We start from the raw sequence: 19,689 nt of genomic DNA, 5'->3' as shown, positions 1-19,689 counted from the left end.
CGGCTCTTCGCCCCGCCCCGCCCCGCCCCGCCCCCGTGCTCCCCTTCAGTTCGCGGGCCGAGGGGCGCAGCCCCGCCCAGGCGCCCTTCGACGGGCTAGTTCCTGAGCACGCGCTGCCTCCTCCCCCAGGGGGTCGATCCTGGGGCCTGCAAGACCCATGGGACCCGCCCTCGTGCGAGTGCGTACGCTCAGCCCCCGCTCCCAGATCCGAGCCCTCAGGTCGCCCGCCCCCGGCCCGACCCCGCCTCCAGGCCCGGCCCCGCCCCTCATGCCGGGTCCCGCGCACGCGCGTCGCTCCTACCCAGCCTTCCCCCCGCCCCCGCCGCCCCGCGGTCCCACGGCGCCAGGTCGCCCCCAGCCCCCTCCCTCCTCCCACCCTCTCTCCGTCCCACCCTCCGCAGCTTTGTGCCCGGGGCGCCCAGCCGTTTCCCCCTCAGCCGCGCCGCGGGAGGAGGGAGCCGCCGCGGAGGAGCTGCCGCTCGCTGCCCCGGGCAGAGACACAGGTAGGTGGCGGCCGCGGGCTGAGCCGCTCGCGGAGCCCGGGGCTCGAGTGGGGGCGGGGCGGGGTGTGGGGGAGGGGACGGCCGGGAGGGACAGGCGGGGTGTGGCCGGCTGAGAGGTGCGAGGATGAGGATGTTGCGGTTTGGGAGGTGGGTGTAAGGGTGGGGGCGGGGTGCTGGGCGTGTGAGACTGGGGGTCGGGACCGGGGCGCGAGCAGGGAGCAGGCTTAGCTTGGGCGGACTTGGGGAGGGGCGTGCGTGGGAATTCAGAGGGAGATGGAGAATTGCGGTCCTGGGGCGGGGAGAAGGGATCTTGGATCGGAATAGAAGGGGTGGGGTCTTGGGGTAGGGAAGAAAGAAGTTGGGGTTGTGGATTGTGAAGTCGGGCATGGCGAGGGGTGAAGGAAGGGGGTTTTGAAGGTTGAGGACAGAAAACAAGGAAAGAGATGGAGAGACGGGGGTCCTAGGAGAGGGAATCCCGGAGAGTGGGAGGAAGGGAAGAGTACCCGGTGAAGGACGGGGAAGGGGGCGTCGGGGGTGGGGGTGGAACGGCGTGGGGAAGGAAGGGAGGCAGGTGGGGGTGCGGTTGGGTCTGGGGGACAGGCAGCCGCATTTCAGGGTCTGGAAGGGTTGGAAGGGCAGGAGGTTTGAGAGGAGGGGGCAGGGGAGCTGGAAGTGGGGGGAAGGGAGGAGCGTAGGATTTTTGGAGTGGGGACTGGATTTCCTGTGAGGCTCTAGAGTTAGCAGGTAGGAAAACTGGAAGGGTGTCAAGATGTAGGAGAGAGTGGCACGTTCCTGGAGGGAAGTAGGGAGCTGCTAGGCGTGACCCTTTGGACCTTGGGGGAGGAAAGGGTATGGGTGGAAGGCAGGTAGGAAAGTGCAAGTTATAGGAAAAAAGCAGTACTGAGAGGAGTTGAAAATGGAGTGCTGGTGGCGGCGCAGAGCAGTGAATGGAAGATTATTAGTTGGTTATTGGTGGTTTGGAGCTAGCTTCTGTTCGGGTTTTTATGTTAGAAATTTTCTCAAGAATACTGCGTTTCCGGATAAACCAGGGGTGTCTGCAGCCTTGGGGTGAAGGCCGTGGGTTGCAGATGTTTTCCTGGTGTGTGGATGTGGGTGATTTCTACCCTAGCAGAGGGGAGGGGAGAGGCCTCAGTGTAGCTCTGTCCTGGCTCTGTGCCCACCAGCTCTTTCCTCACATGTCTACTATTTTTTATCTCCTCTCTGTCTCCCCCCAGCTTGAGCCAGTGAATACCAGAGGAATCAAACAGGTGGGTGAGATTAATTTTTAACTTTTTCTTTTATGATTAAGGCTGATGTCGTATTTTTATTCTTGAGAGACCGCATCATGCAGTGGAAAGAGCTTAAGCTTTGGAGTAATACAGCCTTGAGATTGAATTCTGGCTCTGCCACTTAGTAGCTCTGTTCCTTAAGTAAGTTACTTTACTTCTGTGAGCCTCTTCACCTGTTAAATGGCAGTCCCAGCCTCATAGGATTGTTGGGGACACATGAGATCGTTTTACATGGTACCCAGCACAATGCTTGGCAACTGGTGGCTGCTTAATAAATGGTAGCTGTCACACCCACTCTCATTAGCATCGTAATCATTGATTGCTATGATTTATTATTCTGGGATTGTTAACTTTCTTTACTCTAAAGTTTTCTTATCTTTCTTTTCAAATTAGATAGCCATAGACTCAGCTCACAATTTTAATCCTGTTCCCTCCCTCCCTCCCTCCTCCTCCTTTCCTCCTCTCCTCCCCCAGTCCACTTGACTGGGATAGTCATGCTTTTTGCTTGGTAAACTGGCTTCAAGGTCGAAAAAGCTGTTATATCTAGTTATCAATTATTTTATCCTGCCTCTTATTCAAAATGACATGCTTCATGGAAACTTTGACTCATTTGTGGTGACCAACTACTAGAACATGCACTATTCTAGTATTTTTCTGTGATGTATGAATTACAAAACTCCCTATCTTTAGGGGGCTGGGAGACTCTCAGAGTGCCCCTGTTACTCTCTTGATCTAATATAAAATATAGCTAATGCAGAGCTACACTGCACGTTGTTATTCTTGCAGATACTAATTAGTTTTCCAGTTTGTATGGGGTTTTACCATGGTTTGGGACAGGCCTGGTCTCCTGAAGTGGCCCATTTCTAGTAAACCCCACTGTACATCAGCCAGTTACAAGCAAAGCCTAGTACAGCAGCTTTGTTTGGAATTCTCTCGTCTTTATGCTTCTTAACCTTGAAAAGTTTAAACATTAATTTACTTGTTAGACCATTTTATAGTACGTCCCAAACTCTCAGGAAACTCCTTTTTTGGAGAATGTAAGATTCACAAATTTGGTAGAAATCAAAGGTCACCAGGATTCCCTGAACCACGGTCACTTCCTCAAGAACCATAGTTGAAGAACAGAGGCTTGGGGCATCTGGACGGATGATGTGGATTTACTCTTCAGGAAAGACCTGATTTTTTTCGTCATTTAGAAAGAGAACTAGCATTCGATGAGTAATTTAAAGATAAAATACAGCCAGAACTATGACTTTTTTGACAGTGATCCATGGAAACAGAAGCTGCCAAGATTTGGGGCAGCTTGACGTAGCATCCTTACTCTGGTCCCAGTCTGCTTGTGCCCTCTGCTGGATGGAATCAGACTTTTCTGCTTTTCACCCAAAGTGGTCGTCCATTCATCCGTTTGTCCATTTTACCCCAAAGTTTGTGGAAGGCACTATTGGGGCTGAGGGTTAGGGGCAATTCAGATGGGCAGACCATGTTTCATTGTCGGGAAGCCTGTAGTGTGTTGATCCATTATTATGTGTTATCTTCCATAGAAGTTGCCTTTCTTCTATTAAAATCAAGTCATTCCTCTTTAGGGCCCTGCCTGGTGTCTACTTTCTGCCCTACAGGTAGAGTAGGGCTCTGAACATCCAATCACAGGGCTAAAGACCAAGGAGATCTGCTTTATCTCTTCATCAGGATTAAATCTGTGAGGTTGAAGGGGCCAGATGCTTGCTTCTCCTGGAAGAATAGTTTAGAGTAAGCGAGGCATCTCCTTAGCAGCAGGCACTGAATACTGGCAAGGCTATGCTCTGGGTTATAAGAGCTGGCACTGTGACAGGAATTTTTTTTTCCAGTTTTTAGATTTTTTTTTTCGCCTGGTAGTACCAGTAACAATATACTCCTATCATCTGCTTTGCTTCTACCACCTGCAGAAGGGTCTGGCAAGTGGGGGAGGAGCCTGCAGCTGTTGCTTGGAAGAGGAGCTGGCTCCTAGCAACAGTATCAGCAGGCCCTGCAGCTCAGAGCACTGTCCCTTTGAGGTCTCACCCTCCCTCTCCTTCGGTTCAGCAAATGTCTGTTGAGGGCTTACTCAGTACTAGGGGCTGTGTTGGACCTGGGAAAGAGAGACGAAGCAATTAAGTGCCTTGCCTTCAAAGAGCTCCCAGCTCTGGGAACGTGAGCAAGTGAGCAGACATAGTATGCGGTGCTAAGTGCTATGTAGGAGACACTGGTTCTCTGGGAGAACCAGATAGGCATGCGCTGGTGGCTCGTGCGGGCCTTAGGGAAGGTTTCCCAGGAGAGGGATAGTGGTTGAGCTGAGTGCTGATGAGTAGGAATTAGCTAAGTCAGGGAAGCAGAGAAGGATGTTCCAGCCGAAGGGAGCAGAATGGGTGAGGGCCAAGTAGGACAAGAGAGCACAGCCAACTTACCTGGCTGGTATGGCATGGCCAGAGAGCAGGGCATAGGAGATAAGCAGGAAAGGTGAGGCTCTCAGGCTAGGCAGGGCCCTCCTTTCTGATGTGCTTTTACACACATAATTATTCTCAGGGGAAACATGGATGGTACTGATGTCACAAACAGGATCAGGTCTGATCTCCAGAGACTCAGCATTTTTCATCACTGACTTGATTTGCTGACACTTTTAAGTGGCATCAGAGCTACATCCTAGTCCTGCATTAACGCAGAAGAAGCTGAGTTAGTTCACTCTGAAAGTCAATCAGTTTTTTAGAGAGAATAGCAGCTTTTTGACCTATGTTATATTGAAGTTTACCTCTCTTTTCCCTTTAAATTATTGTAGAATTGATAATCAGATACTTTCGTTTTATTTAATTTCATAAGTAATTTGAAATATTCATTTCAATTTCTCATATATTTTGAAATCTCACAGTTGCTCAGAAAACAAGTAGTTATTCCAGTTAGTGCTTGGGCAAAAAATGTCGCCCACACCATTGTATAAATGCCCAGCTGTTTTTGATATTTTGTCTTACCTTACAAGTGCCCTAATAGTGCTTTAATAGATGTGATGCTTCCAAGGGTTAGAATAGCTTTTATTTTGCTCTTGTGGTGGAGGTATTTATTTGTAGATCCAAAAAACCCTGTTGCTTGTGGTCTCTGTAAGGTTTAGAAAATGAATTAACTTTAATTCCACAAATAGTCAGGGACTGTTACATGCCAGAGCACTTTTTAGGGAGTCTAGATGAGTTAAACATGGTCCCTCTTCTTGAGCTCAAACCAGCAGAGCACAAGTCCAGAGATAAATCAGTAGTAGAACAGTGAGCCAGGTACAACAAAGAAGGGTGTGGAAGATGCCAAGAAAGTTGTTAATTTCTGTTCTTTGTTCTGTGCAGAAGTATGTATAAAAAACAGAAATAGTAAATTCCATGTGTACTGTTTGTAACTTGTGAATCAATAAAAATTCTGCACTTTTAATGGCTGCATAATATTCCACGGCATGGGCATATCATAATTTATTTAATACACTCCTGTTGGACATTTAGGTTGTTTCCAGTTGTTTTGCAAACGTCAACTGTGCGGCCATGACTTTCCTTGTAGGTGACTCTTTGGCCGCTTCTGTGATAACTTTTTCAGGGCAAGTTTTAGAAATGAGATTTGAGCTGGATTTTGAAAGGTGAGTAGGAGTTTACCAGGTAGACAAGAGAAATGGAAGGGTCGGCAAGGGCATTCCAGGTAGAGGCAGTAGAAGCAACCTGCAGTGCTAAAATTCACAGGCAACTTGTAAGCTTTGTTTCCCCAAACTAGCCATAGGCCTGCCTGGTAGGCTCATAAAGCTCTGGGCATAGCAAGATGAAGTTACGTGTTACGAATGGCATTTTAATTGGATTTGCTTTCCTTGTGCCTTACTTTTACAGTCACACCCAAGGCAATGTCTTGCTACCTCAACTCAGAAAACCACCTGGACCCAGGGCCCATCTATGTGCGAGAAAATGGGCAGCTACACATGGTCAATCTGGCCTTGGATGGCGTCAGGAGTAGCCTGCAGAAGCCAAGGCCTTTCAGACTGTTTCCCAAAGGCTTTTCTGTGGAGCTTTGCATGAACAGGGAAGATGATACTGCCCAGAAAGAGAAGACTGATCATTTCATCTTCACATACACCCGGGAGGGGAATCTTCGGTACTCTGCCAAATCCCTCTTCAGCCTTGTCCTAGGCTTCATCTCCGACAATGTTGATCACATTGATTCCCTTATTGGCTTTCCTGAGCAGATTGCTGAAAAGCTGTTCTCTGCTGCTGAAGCCAGACAGAAATTCACAGAACCAGGTGCGGGGCTGAGGGCTTTGCAGAAATTCACTGAGGCCTATGGAAGTCTGGTGCTCTGCTCCCTGTGTTTGCGAAACAGGTGGGTGTTCAGGTTAGGATATTGAGTATTGTATTGGGTGTGTTAATACTGTCGAGCTCTGGGGCTTAGCAGCTTGGGGGTTTCCCCCATGAAATAGAACTTCCAAACACAAATTGGTGGGCCGTTTTGAGAACAATCACTGTCTTTCTAACCCCCTCACCGTCCCAGACAACACTTAGCTTTGTTTTGAAAACACTTTACCAGGATTAGTTGATTGCCATAGTTCCTCCATTAGGTAGAAAGTACTCTTCTGCCAATTTTCCTGGTAAGAGAAAATAGAAGAAACAAGATGTGATCTGCCAGATCTCTCTAGGTATGCTCTTGGGGATGTGAAGATTAGTAACCAGAGTTCTGGGCCCTGTTCCAGTCTTTAGACCGCTAGATATTGAGCATTAGATAAAAAGCAACTTTAAAAGAATGAGTAATTAAAATTGTACGTGTCTTAAAGTTGGGAAATTTTCAAATAAGTTCCCCAAACCAACACCAAGATCTGTTTGTTTTCCAAGAGAGCAGATGTTTTCTCTTAGGACTTGACTTTGCTCAGACTTTTATTGATTTAAAGTTTTTGTTCTGCCAAGATGTAAAGTGACTTTCAAAGCATCTACTAATTAAGAAAATGGACATGGAAAGAATTCAAACATAAACACAAAAAGATATAAAGTGAAACATAAGCCTTCCTCCCATCTCATCTCCTATTTCCTCTCCTCAGGGGCAACTGCTGTTATCAGTTTCTTCTATATCATTCCAGAGGTGTTCTGTGCATATACATGCGTGTATAGCTCTCCCCTTCATTACAGGAATGGAAGCACACTGCTTACATTGTTATGCACCTTGCTTGCTTCACATATTTTGAAAAGTATTTACCATGAATACCTGTCGAATTTTAAAGTAACTGTGTGGTATACCCCTATATGAACTTTTTTGTAGTTAGAAAATGTGAAAGGTAGCTTACTATTAAGATGCATAATCACTATGACCTTTAAAACAAGGCTAAACAGAGTGTGTGAGAAAAGAGGAGAAAGTCTTACCGAAAAGCATAAGCTAAGCTCTTATGCTTAAAAAAATAAAGAGGCAGTCTTTATTTAATCAGCTCATAGAATTAGTGGTTTTACCCCAGGCCAAATATTGTTCTTTATAAAGACAAGACATAAACGCATGCAGACAAGAATAGAACCGGGGACTCAGGAGCTGAGCAGGCACCTTGTGGAAGCTCTCTCTGTGCTGTGGTCTCAGGCATAGCTGGGCCTGGGGCTGCTGTCAGTGGAAAAGAAAAAAATTACCTTGTCTAAATGAAAAAGCCAAGCAATATTCCATTGTAGTTCATACATTGAAAATAATTTTATGCCTTCACTTTTTGTTCCAAGTTATTTATGTTCATTGTAGAAATATTAGAAAAATGAAAAATAGAATTATGGTATGTACCTTGTTTTAGAATTATTTTATAAATGCAGTACATACTATTTTGGAGATACATAAAACTGTAATAAATTCATAATCCCGCCATTCGTGGTTACATTTTCAAACATCTTGTTTTTTTTTTTTTTTTTGAGGAAGATTAGCCCTGAGCTAACTACTACCAATCCTCCTCTTTTTGCTGAGGAAAACTGGCCCTGAGGTAACATCCGGGCCCATCTTCCTCTACTTTATACGTGGGACGCCTACCACAGCATGGCTTTTGCCAAGCGGTGCCATGTCCACACCCGGGATCCCAACCAGCAAACCCTGGGCTGCCGAGAAGTGGAACGTGCGAACTTAACCACTGTGCCACTGGGCCAGCCCCCTCAAATATATATCTTTATACATTTGGGAGTATACTCTATCTACGACTTGTATTCTCTTTTTCCCCCCCACCTAACCATTATAAGTTAAGTATTTCTCATGGTAGTGAAAATCCTTTTATCCATTTGTGATGTCTCCATACTGTTCCAGTGGTCAGATTGGATGAGAATAGCACTTTCATTCATGTTTGATGAGCACATAAATTACTGTAGCATTTCTGGAAAGCTACTTGGCAGTATGCATCTGGAGCCTTAAAAACATCCGTACCAGTTGTTTGCCCTTTAATTCCATTGACTAAGAATCTATTCTAATTTCTAATGTAATAATCAGTTACAGGAACAAATATTTTTACATAAGGCTGTTCATTATAGTACCATTTGTAATAGTGAAAACTTGAAAGCTGAATATCCAACAATAGGAAATTAGTTAAGCAAATTATGGTACATTCATATGATGAAATATTATATAACTATTAACATAATATTCAAAGATCATTTAAAATCATGTGGAGAAATGTTTGTTGTATAAAAAGTGCAAGAAGAATTAAGGTTACATATACTATATGATTCTAATTTTGCTTTAAAAATGGCAGTTTTTATATGTATTGAGTATATAGAAAGAAAAAAAGAAACCCATGGAAATGTAGTCTAGATAGTGAAATTGAAATTGGTTTTAATTTTTTTAATGTCCATATTTTCTTAATTTTTTCTCCAGGGAACATGTATTACTTTTATAATCGGAAAAATATAAGGAACTTTTTAATGTACTCTTTTGGCTAATATTTTATTGTGACAGTTCCAAACTTTACTGTCTGAATTTATTCAGATACAAGAGTAAGATTTTCAATTATAATCAAAAACTTCCCTTCTCCTTTTGAATCCCCAAAGGAAAATAGGAAGGGGTAGGAGATTTGGGTTTGCATTTGCAATCCAGGCTTGAAGCTGCAGCAGCAAAGGTTTTACCAGCACAGAAGGGTTCAGGTTGGAGGGAAAGAGCTTGAGAAAATAATTGACAATAAGATAATTGGGTAGGTGCAGGCACTTGATGTCTTGAGGTTGGGTCACAAAGCTTTCCGCCAGAAGCAGAAGCCAGTCTCTTTGTTGACTGGGTTCCAGCCCTACAAAACTCTTCCCTGTGTTGAAACCCCAGTGACTTTCAGTCCTATTGGTGGTCTCAGGGAGGCAAGTATGTTTTCCTTAAAATATCACGCTGTGTGACTGAAGTAATTACAATAGTTACTGTTTAGTGAGGGCCTATAAAATGCCATGTGCTTTTGGAATATTGTTTCTCATTTTCTTAATCCTGAAAAGTAATCGTCAGCCCCATTTTCCAGCTGGAGAAATTGAGGCTCAGAGAAGTTAAGTAGCTTTCTCACAATCACACAAGTAATTAAGGTTGTTAGAATCCAAACTCAGGCCTGTCTGACACTAAAATATATCTCTGCTCTTTCTGTTGCTTCTCTGCTACATGGTTCTGAACTCTACGGGGCAAATTGGAAGACTTGTGTGAGCAGGACTCTAGAGCTTTGATTATGTCCTAGAGAAGCATCTAAGAGTGTCTGTGGCTTTGTGTGTTTGTTTCTCAGTCTTCATTTTTGTAGTGTTTGTTAATCATGTTATACATTGTTATGTACTTGACAGCTAACCTTTGTTTCAGAATTACTAAAAGTCTGTTGGTTAATTGATCAAAGGATGTGTGTTTTCCTTTCTCTGATTGCCAGTAATCCCCCAAATCTCCATTAACCCACTGCAGCTCTGTGATTGGAAGATGGAAGCCGGCGGCAATTAAAATAGTCTGAGTAAATAAGGCTCGTTTGTGTACCCAGCTGAGCTTGGTCACCAGGCAGCTTAGAGGGGGTATCAGTGCCCCAGGCCATCTGTACCTAGCAGTCAGGCCAGCGATCCGCTTCAGTACATCTTATTTTGGTTGGAAGTAGGAAGAGAAGAGATTTAACTTCCCTCTTGCTCTCAGATTATTGCGTCCTGTTTTTGGTAATTATGATCCTGTTGACAGAAGAGAGATGTGAACGCTTTTAAGTGTAACCCCACTGATTCTAGCGTACCATCTTGCGGTGGAAACTTCTGGAAATCCGTGAGGAAAGTGGATGAGAAAGGCATGCTCTTGCTACAAGTCAGTTTCCCTGTTCTCTTAGGATCCTCTCCTCTTGTTTCCTGTCACACCTAATCCCTCTTCGTTTTTTCTCACTTACGTCATCTGAAATAGATGAACAACCAACTAGAAAGCAGGGCGGAGCTGGTAGCCTGGGCTGTGGAATGCCTTTTTAATCTCCTTTTCCTCTCCGGAGGCCTCCCTGATGTTTCCTGATAACAGTTTGGCGAGGTGCTCCAGTGTAATTGTGCTTGTTCACAGGTTTATCTTACCCATCTGGATTACAAGGAGTCCTTGTGGTAGGAGGGCTGCCCATACTTCGAGAGTGAAGTTAGCAGGATAACAGAGGCACAGTGGAGTGGGCAGCCACTCAAGCTTGTGTTTGAGTAGAAAAGATAAAAAGTCATCTGCTGATATCTCTTGGTATGTTCCTGGGGATGTCAAGATTAGAACCCAGAGTTCTTGGCCCTGTTGCAGTTGTTAGACCCACTAGATACTGAGCATTAGGTAAAAAGCAACCTTAAAGAATAATTGAGTATCCTGAGGTTTGGAAATTCTCGAATAAGGTCCCAACACCAGCACCAAGTTCTGTCATGTAAGATGATTATTCCACCGTCATGTAAAAAAACTTTCAAGGCATTTACTAATTAAAGAATTCAACCTGTGCCCACATGGTAATCAGTGAGTCTGCTTATTACCTAGTACCTTGTCCTGATGGAATGTTGACTGTGGCACAAAGCCGCAAGTGATGATGTTATAAAAGAAGGGAGAGAAAAGCTGTTGACTGCTTTCCCCACCCCACAGATATCTGGTGATTTCAGAAAAACTTGAGGAGATTAAGTCTTTCCGGGAGCTGACCTGTCTGGATCTTTCCTGTTGCAAGCTTGGAGATGAGCACGAACTTCTAGAGCATCTCACCAATGAGGCCCTGTCTAGGTACTGCCTTGCCACCACTTGTAGATGAAATGTTTTGCTATTTTTTTAAAGGATGATCCAATGGGATCATCTTGAAGAATGCTAATTACTTCCCAATCCTGTGTTTATTTGCTAATTTTTTTTTTCCTAAAACATTTTCAATCTCCACTTACATGGTACAAACAATATAGATTGGACAACTCTTAGGAAAATAAGTCAGTTGGTTCATTTTTCTGAATAACCTTTATTTCAACATGTAGTACTGGAAGCTACCTGGGTTGAAAAATGATTTTGTCCTTTATTTGTCCAGTCCTAGTTGATGCTGACAAGAGGTGAAAAGTTGTACAATTTTCTACAATCATTATCATATTCTAACTATCAGTGAACTAAAAAGTGAACTATTAAAGGCAGTCAAGTAAGTCCGTTTCTAGAACCATAATTTAAAGAAATTGTCCAGTTCATATCATTTGCAAATAGTCTGACTGGTCTCAGGTTACTCAGTCTGGCCAGCAGAGAGGAGGCCAGATGGATTCCGTTGTGGTTTCATAAACACCCAGAAGGATAGCAGCATTACAAACCTGAGTCCAACCCACTACCTGGGGCCTGCCTTAGTGACACCTACCCACGGCTCCGTCCAAAAGTGTTTCTGTGTGAGATTAGTAAAGGTTCACATTTCTTGTTGTCTTTGGGACAGTGAAGAACATTCTACACCAATTTCAGGTTAGCTGGATGGATTGGGTTATGAAGATACCTACAAACCCAATCTAAAAATCTAGATTTATAAAGCTAGTTAAAATTAAACGATTGGTTGCTGTGCAAAAAGAATTCTCATAGGAGTTCTTTAGCAGACTTGCCTGACATAGTTGGTGTTTTGGGTTTTCAACAGGATTTGTTAGGAATGCACCTTTTGTGTTAAGCAAAGTATATTTGTCCCCTTCATGATGTCCCTGTTTAGCTCATTTGCCCATATGCCATTAGTGCCCTCTGCCATCTGAGATTAGTACTACATGACACTTTGATCGCTAAGTTAACCCTCGCTTAGTAACTGAAGTAGCACTGAAAGATCTTTGTCTGTTAAATGCATTGGGTGTGAAATCGCAAGAAGTCGAGGACATTTTGTATTTTTTAATGAAATTTATGAAAGCATGTTCTCATACCTAGGCTGTCTCAAACCCTCTTTAAGTAATTTATTTATGGACTTTGTTTCCCTAGCGTAACTCAACTCCACCTGAAGGATAATTGTTTATCTGATGCCGGGGTGCGGAAAATGACAGCACCAGTTCGAGTGATGAAAAGAGGCCTTGAAAATCTAACATTATTAGACTTATCTTGTAAGTTTTATTAGAAATTATAGATTATTAATGTTGGAAGAATGGCGTTAGAAATCATTTAGTTCTTCATGTTAGAGGTGATAAAATTGAGGGGACTTTCCCAGGTGTCACAGCAAGTTAACAGAGCAGGACCCTAGGCAGAGGCTCTGACTCCTGGCCAGATACCTTTCCTGGCTTGCTGCCACCTCTTTAGAGGAGGAAAAGCCCTGACTGATTCATCCATGCCTCTCACTACGTGCACGTGGGGCAGCCTTTCATCATATTCCTAGCATATATAAAGGACATGTGGCTCATCTTTTCTTTCTTCGCATTGCTGATCCATAGTGTCTGTCAGCTAGGTCTTTTTTTTTATCAGTATTTGCTTGATGAAAATCTGAATGAATCCACAGTTCTGATAACTTACTCAGAATTAACCAGATATTGACTCCAATGGTAGAAAGCTGATAGAAATCATTTATGATTTAACTGAGCATCCATTGAGTATGTGGCAGGATGGTATAGTGTCAAAAGAATAGAAGGAGCAGGGTTTGCGGTCAGGGTAACACTCATTGCACTGTTACTTTTGTTAGCAGTTGTCTGCCCTTGGGTAAGTTATTTAACCTCTCTGAACCTTGGTTCTGGTTTCTGTAAAATGAAGATAATAATGAATGTCCTCCCTCCCTCCTAGGGAAGTGTATTCGTTCAACAAATATTTTTTGAGCGTGTACAATGTGCCAGGCACTGGGCCCATGACCTTGAGGCCTCAGTGCTACATGTAGTATTCTCTGATGTGAGAAGGCAGTACGCAAGAAAGGATTCTGAAAACAATGCAAGTTAGTAAGAGTAGTAATAGTCTCTGTATCTAAGTACCTTTGAAAATCTTTTTAAAATAAATCTTTTTACTTTGGAGGTGAAATGGCTGTGAACAAAGTCTAATGTACCATTTTAATACTTTTTTATATGCTGTTTTCATGTGGTTCCAGATTAAACCCTACCTGGTTCATTTATTTTTCTGCTAACCCTCAGCTTCTAGAAAGTTAGAGCTATAAAGGATCTTAAGGATTATTTAGCGTGGCTCCTACATATTACAGATAGGCTAAAGATAAGATCTGTGTATTTAATTTACTCTTAAGTTTGCTCACTCAATGTTTTATACTTTATCATTGTTCAGCTTTTTTTCTGACCTTGTTGTTGGCATTTTAGCAATAGTTATACTGTAACAGAATACTACCCATGTTTTTGACATCTAGGTAACCCTGAGATCACAGATGCAGGAATTGGATACCTCTTCTCTTTTAGAAAACTAAACTGCTTAGATATCTCTGGGACGGGGATCAAGGTAAGACTTGTGCTCCCTTCTCGTATTTTTCCACACTCACAGTTTGATATTTTACTTCTGCTAATTGGTGTTTAGAAAGGGCCGGTATTTCTAGTAGTGATCCTTTGCTACTGAAAGCAAGTCAGGATTGACCTGAGGTGTGTGTTGCTGTTCTGTTTTCCCCTCGCCAGGACATCACAGCCATCAAACACAAGCTCCAGACCCACATCGGCCTTGTTCACTCCAAAGTGCCCTTGAAGGAATTCGATCACAGTAACTGCAAGACGGAGGGCTGGGCCGACCAGGTGATGCAGCTTTCTCTCCCCTACAGTTAATGTAGTTTTCATTTTAATTCCAAGTGTCTTATTCAACACTTTGAACAAACGTTAACCCTTTTGGTATTCCTTGGCTGAATTGTCATCATCATGTCAAATCAGAGACACTGATGGCCTTTAACTGACCCAGCTACTTGAGGAAAGGTGTTAGATGCCTCTCCTTAAATCTCATGCTTCTGGCACTAGATTCTGCTTCATCTTTATTGGACGTAGGAGAAAATTCCTTCTTATAAATGACTCAGAAAATAAGTGAATTCTGGCTTGCTATGCAGAAAAGCAGTATGACCCACCTTCAGAAGGACAGATTCTCTTAGCAATGTGTATATACTAGAAAGAGAATAAGCCACACTGATAAGGATTCATATCTGGCTCTTCTCCCTTTTTGGGCAAATTTCTTACCACTCAGAGCCTTAGTGAGGTAAATGTCTTTTTCGCCTTTTTCTGACTGAGCCTTCCCATTTTTAGTTTCTTAGCTGACCTTTGCTTTGCCTCTCGTCTTCTTGATGGTCTTTCCCAATGTAGTAGAGTACAGACTTAATTAGGAAGTCACAGGGTGACCAAGGAGCGTAGCAGCCATAGCTGCCAGCTTACCTGTGGCTGGTCCTTTCTCCTTCAGACACTTTAACCCAAGGTCTGTTGGCGGAAGCCTAGAGGCCCCCCGCAGACTGTTTTGTTCCGGATCCCTCCTCGACTCAAGCTATAATGCCCGATGGTGGACCTGTCCAACCGCCTGGTTGTAGCATCACCTCCCTGTAGAGGAGCAAGGAGGGGGCAAGTGAGTCTGTGTTTCAGAAGCACTTTGAAGTTGGTCCAGAAAAATGCCTCCTGGAGTAATCACCACAGTGCATTGCCAGGCACAGTTGGTAGGCCTGGGTGAAGGCTAGATGTATCCAGTGGACTTGAGGCGGGTGTGGGATGGTCGTAACAAAGGCTTGATGTAGTTTGGTAGCAGGTGACGTGGTAGAAAGAGCACAGGCTATGCCGTCAGAGAGCTGGGTGTGGGATCCTGGCTTGATAACGCCATAGCTGTACAACTTGAGGCAACTTTGAGTCTCTGTTTCTTCACCTGTGAAATGCAGCAACTGAGACCGCTCTAGCAGAGCTTGGTAAGGGGGAAGGAGATACCTGGCAGCCGGGCCTGGAGGGAGCTCATTGGGCCAGGGCAGCTTCATGCCATGCGCCGCGCGTGGGCCCCTGCGGCTCGGCAGCAGAGCTTCCTCCATGTCTTGTTGCTCCCTTATTGGAGTTGTTTCAGGCTGACTCCATTCCCCTCCTGCCTCACTCTCAACAGGTAACACAGAAAAATGAAGCCATCTGACAGGAGTCCCCTTACTGCCTTATCTCTGTCTCCAAATTTCTCCGTTTGTTCAGCCATATTCTACCTCCCGCCTCTGTAGAGGCACAGATGTGCCACCTTATTCCAGTGATAAGCCCTTTAGAGTTGTTTTTGTTTTTTGTTTTCACTTCTATTCCCTAAGATCTCCGGCTTCCTCTGTGATGTTTTACTAGTAATTGTTTCCTTCTACTGCCTCACTGCATCTGCATTCTCACCTTGGGCTGCCTGTTTGCCTTCTGTGTATAAACATACTCGAGCTACCCTTGTTCTAACATGTGCCTCACCCCCAGCACAGCGGTGGCTCGTTGCTATTTTTGTCTCCTCCCACCTCCTTGCTGCCTTCTCAGTTCTAAGTCCCTCGTAACCTAGTTCTGGCCCCGCTGCTCTCCTGCAGGTGTTCTCTGGAAGGCGGCACGTGCTCTCCTCCCTCACCTGCCGGGCTTCTCCGCAGTGCTGATGGAAACATGCGTGCCTTGTGCTTTTTCTCTCTTGGCCTTTCCCCAGCTCTCCCCTAACTTTCTCACTCCTCCCTCTACCTCTTGCTGAGTCCTCAATTCCTCCTGTCCTCCTCTGTCTCCACGCATTCTCCTTGTGATCTTAATTGTTCTCAGAGCCTAGCTGTCCCTGCAGAGATGACATTATCTTCTCTCACACACTAACCTCTTCCTAAGGATCGTCCATAAATCTCCACCTGGCACCTCAGATCCAGCTTTTCCAGAACCAGACTCGTTTTCTTCTTCCTCTGCCCTGAACAGCTCGTCCTGTTGATGTTCTTCTTTCCGTTAGTGGAAGCACCGTTTTCCCCGTTGCCACTGACTGGCCAGAGTCAGCTGTTCCTCATGGTGTTCTCTTAGCTCTGTCCCCATTTTCCATAATCAGGAAAGTATCATGGAAGGGGCGGCAACTAATACTGACTGAGCGGTTTGTGTGTGCCAGACATGATGCTAAGCCCCGTATGTGTGTGATCTCATTTAATCCTAACAACTGCCTGATGGGGTATGTATTGTTACTAATCCGTATTTTACAGGTGAAGAAATTGAGACTCAAAAATTAAATCACTTGCCAAGAGTCCCCTGGTTAGTAAGTAGTGGAGCTGACTCCGGGACTGTGTTCTTAAGCTGTTGGACGGCCTCTGTGCCCTGAAAATGTTTCCTTGATTCTTTATGATCATTTCATTGCATACCGTAGTGAGAAATATTAAAGTTCTTGTTACTCATGGGAAATGTGAAATAATCATTTACTTTATTTTATTTATGCATGGTTTATATTCAGCCAAATTTCCAAAAGGATTTGTAGTAGCTTATAATAAAAATACATTTGTGACAGTTTTAAAAATGGAAACTGACTGTGAAGTGTGAGAATATGGAAACAGCGTTTTACACACACACACGAGTTTGAGTTACAATTGGTATATGTTAAGGCATGAAAGTGACTCTGGGAATGCGTGAAAAGTATTATGACGAAGGTTTTAAACTTTAGTATTTAGTTTAAGGATATGCAATTTATTTCTAGCTTGGAATAGAGATGAAAATAGACAGGGCATTACTATAGATTTTTCCTGAGTCATACGAACATACATATCCAACATGTGTGTTTTCTGACCAACTCCTTTATTAAAACAGAACGTCCAGAGTTGACTTAGTTCTTATTCTTATCACCACTCATCTCAAGTAGGATTGCCACAGGGGTTTGTGTCTATGGAAAGGGAGCAAGGGGAACAAGGAAGGCTTGAGATTCAAAGCTTGAGATTTTGTTCGGATTCAAATCTTTCCAAATACATTTTAGATTGTTCTGCAGTGGGAGCGTGTGACTTCAGAAGCTGTGAAGCTACAAGAAACCTCGGAGCCTCGAGCGGCAGCTCAGCGCTTCTGTGAGACTTTCCCTTTCCTTTGGAGTTTTTTGCCTTTGAGTTATTTTTCACCCTTAAAGCAGTAAGCCTGTTTTCACTCAGTGGGAAAATAAGTTATGATAGAATTGACTTCATTAGATCAGCAAGAGTTGTATTCTCTCAACATAGGTTCCAATGTAAATTTACACAGCTTTGAGCACCTGTACCAGGAAAATAGCTTATTAAGTGGTGTAGGTATTTATTTATTTATATCCCGTCTTGTTCCAAAAAAGATTTGTGGTGGCACAAAAGTAGATAGAGTACAGAGATTAAAAAGGAATTAAGTGTATCCAAAAGGTGGAAGCAACCCAGTGTCCATTGGCAGGTGAATGGATAAACAAAGTGTAGTATTTACATGCCGTGGAATATTATTCAGCCTTAAAAAGGAAGGAGATTTTGATACATGCTATAACTTGGATGAAGCTTGAAGATATGATGCTAAGTGAAAAGCCAGTCAAAAAGGGATAAATATTGTATGATTCTTCTTATACATATTATACATATAGGAATCTCTTATACGAGGTTCCTAGAATAGTTAAGTTCATAGAGAGACAGTGGAATGGTGGTTGCCTGCGACTCGGGGGAGGGGTAACAGAGGGTTAGTGTTCAATGGGTACAGAGTTTCAGTTTTGCAAGATGAAAACGTTTTGGAGGTAGATGGTGGCAGTATTTGCACAACAGTGTGAATGTACTTAATGCCACAGAATTGTACACTTAAAAATGGTTAAAATGGTAAATTTATGTTATAGATATTTTACAGTAATTTTTAAAAAGAGTTAAGTGATGAAATTGGAGTGAGGGAAAAATAAAGGTAACAAAGTAAGAAGAATCCAGGGCGTATCAAAAAATACAGAAAAAGGTTGTAACATTTGTTAGAGTTGTGCCACAAATTTGGCTCTTAGAAGGCAGTCCGGTCCAGATTTTGAATAGTAGTAGGTAACATTTTTTGAGCTTTTACTGTGTGCCAAGCATTGTGCTAAGCACTTTTTACACATTATTTCATTTATCTTCACATCACCCTTATGAAACAGGTTTTATATCTTTATAAAGATGAGAAAAGTGAATTTCGAGATGAGTCACTTGCCCAAGGTCACTTCCCCAGGAAGTGGCAGAGTACCTGCCTTCAGCCTGTGCTAGTGCCTGTGCCACCGTTACTTGACTGGGCACTTGGAAGGGAATAAAATTAGTCCAACACCACTTGTTGGGGCCTTTGTTGTTTCCTTGGATCATCTTCTGGGCTTAAGCGGGCATTATCAGGCCAGTGGTAAACTCATCGCCCTTCCCTCCTGTCGCTCTTATAGATGGGAAGCGGGCTCGAACAGAAGCCCCAGGGAAGTGTCCGCTGGCAGATACCCACATGAACTCTTCTGAGAAACTCCAGTTCTATAAAGAGAAAGCTGCAGACTGCCATGGGCCATTGTTGAAATGTGAAGCTGTCTTAAGCCAGGAGTCAAAGAAGAGCAAGAAGAGAGTTTTTGAGGAGCCAGAGAAGGAACAAAGTAACTCTTCACAGTCTTCAAAGCAGAAATATGTGTGTCTTGCCGTGGAAGACTGGGACTTGTTAAATTCTTATTGACTGGCAGATAGAAATTGACCTTTCCCCCCCAGCTCTAATGTATGAGGAAAGGGGGCTGATGACATTTTCCTTTTTGTTTGAATTTACCTATGGCATTAGCATAGCAAGCAGATATTTCTACTTTTGTGGTAGGGGAGGGGAGTACTATGGAAGTATGTAATTTCTAATGTATATTTTCAATACATAGTAATTTTTCAAATAAACATTTTGCTGTCCATAAATTCTGCTTGTGAAATATAGACTGGAGCAACTAGAAATAAGACTTTGGTTGGGGATGGAACGCCGTGTGAACTAAAAAGGCAGCTTCACGTGATTTGTTACTACCCCAATTTGACCTAGCCCATAGGATATATATACACACACACACACACGTGCTCCCATTATTGAATGCCTCCTATGTGCCATGCCCTGTCCTCTCAGTAACCATGGAAGATAGATATTAGCCCCAGTTTAAAGTTAAGAAAACTCAGCCTCCAGGTAAGTGAGTCGTTCTGGGTCACAGAGCTTGAAGTGACAGCACTAGAACTTGTCCTCCTTTTGCTCTAACTCTGAAGCCCACTCTGTTACCTTGCCTCCTTAAATGATAGTTAGCATTTATTAAAATCCCAGCTATTTAGTCTGTGAAGTAAACTGCCAGGAATCTTCACGAGAGTCCTGCAAAGTGAGGATTGTCACCTCTATTTGACGGATGAGGAACCTGAGACCAATAACTTGCCTTGGACCAGTGTTTCTTGAGCTTTATTGTGCATGCAAATCACCTGAAGATCTTGTTGAAATGCAGATTCTAATTCAGTAGGTTTGGAGTGGGAACGGAGATTGAGCATTTTTAACAAGTTTGCAGAGCATGCCAGTGCTTTAATTTGTGGACTATACTTTGAGTAGCAAGGCTCTAGATCTTCACTGTCCAATATGGTAGCCCCTAGTCACATGTGGCCATTGAATGCTTGAAATGTGGCTGGTGCAAATTGAGATGTGCTGTAAATC

At 43.6% G+C, this 19,689-nt stretch overlaps 1 protein-coding gene across 7 annotated transcripts; it reads left to right on the top strand.

The window, feature by feature from the left end:
• The first annotated feature begins 14 nt into the window (after window positions 1-14).
• On the top strand, window positions 15-18,926 carry LRRC42 (leucine rich repeat containing 42). 7 transcript variants are annotated; one of them, XM_070609523.1, is made up of 10 exons: window positions 15-178; window positions 402-503; window positions 1,739-1,771; window positions 5,653-6,139; window positions 10,832-10,963; window positions 12,155-12,273; window positions 13,503-13,591; window positions 13,762-13,875; window positions 17,027-17,111; window positions 18,431-18,926. In XM_070609523.1, the coding sequence occupies exons 4-10, from the start codon at window positions 5,667-5,669 to the stop codon at window positions 18,703-18,705; spliced, it is 1,287 nt and encodes a 428-aa protein (XP_070465624.1). In that variant the 5' UTR covers window positions 15-178; window positions 402-503; window positions 1,739-1,771; window positions 5,653-5,666; the 3' UTR covers window positions 18,706-18,926. The 7 variants fall into 7 exon arrangements, with proteins under 7 accessions (XP_070465624.1, XP_070465628.1, XP_070465623.1 ...); XM_070609527.1 differs by having other exon boundaries at window positions 17,027-17,172; XM_070609522.1 differs by lacking the exon at window positions 15-178 and having other exon boundaries at window positions 244-503.
• Window positions 18,927-19,689: the final 763 nt, after the last annotated feature.

The sequence above is a fragment of the Equus przewalskii genome, chromosome 2, assembly GCF_037783145.1.
Source record: "Equus przewalskii isolate Varuska chromosome 2, EquPr2, whole genome shotgun sequence".
Taxonomy (NCBI): domain Eukaryota; kingdom Metazoa; phylum Chordata; class Mammalia; order Perissodactyla; family Equidae; genus Equus; species Equus przewalskii.
Note: the sequence above shows the minus strand (reverse complement) of the source record. Positions and strands in the feature narration are given on the sequence as shown.

What these genes read in the sequence shown, in the direction of transcription:
- LRRC42 (XM_070609523.1), top strand. Translation starts at nt 5,667, where the DNA reads ATGTCTTGCTACCTCAACTCAGAAAACCACCTGGACCCAGGGCCCATC. An exon ending in ACCAATGAGGCCCTGTCTAG is followed by an intron (nt 10,964 to 12,154) that starts GTACTGCCTTGC and finishes TTGTTTCCCTAG; the next exon opens with CGTAACTCAACTCCACCTGA. An exon ending in AGCGGCAGCTCAGCGCTTCT is followed by an intron (nt 17,112 to 18,430) that starts GTGAGACTTTCC and finishes TCGCTCTTATAG; the next exon opens with ATGGGAAGCGGGCTCGAACA.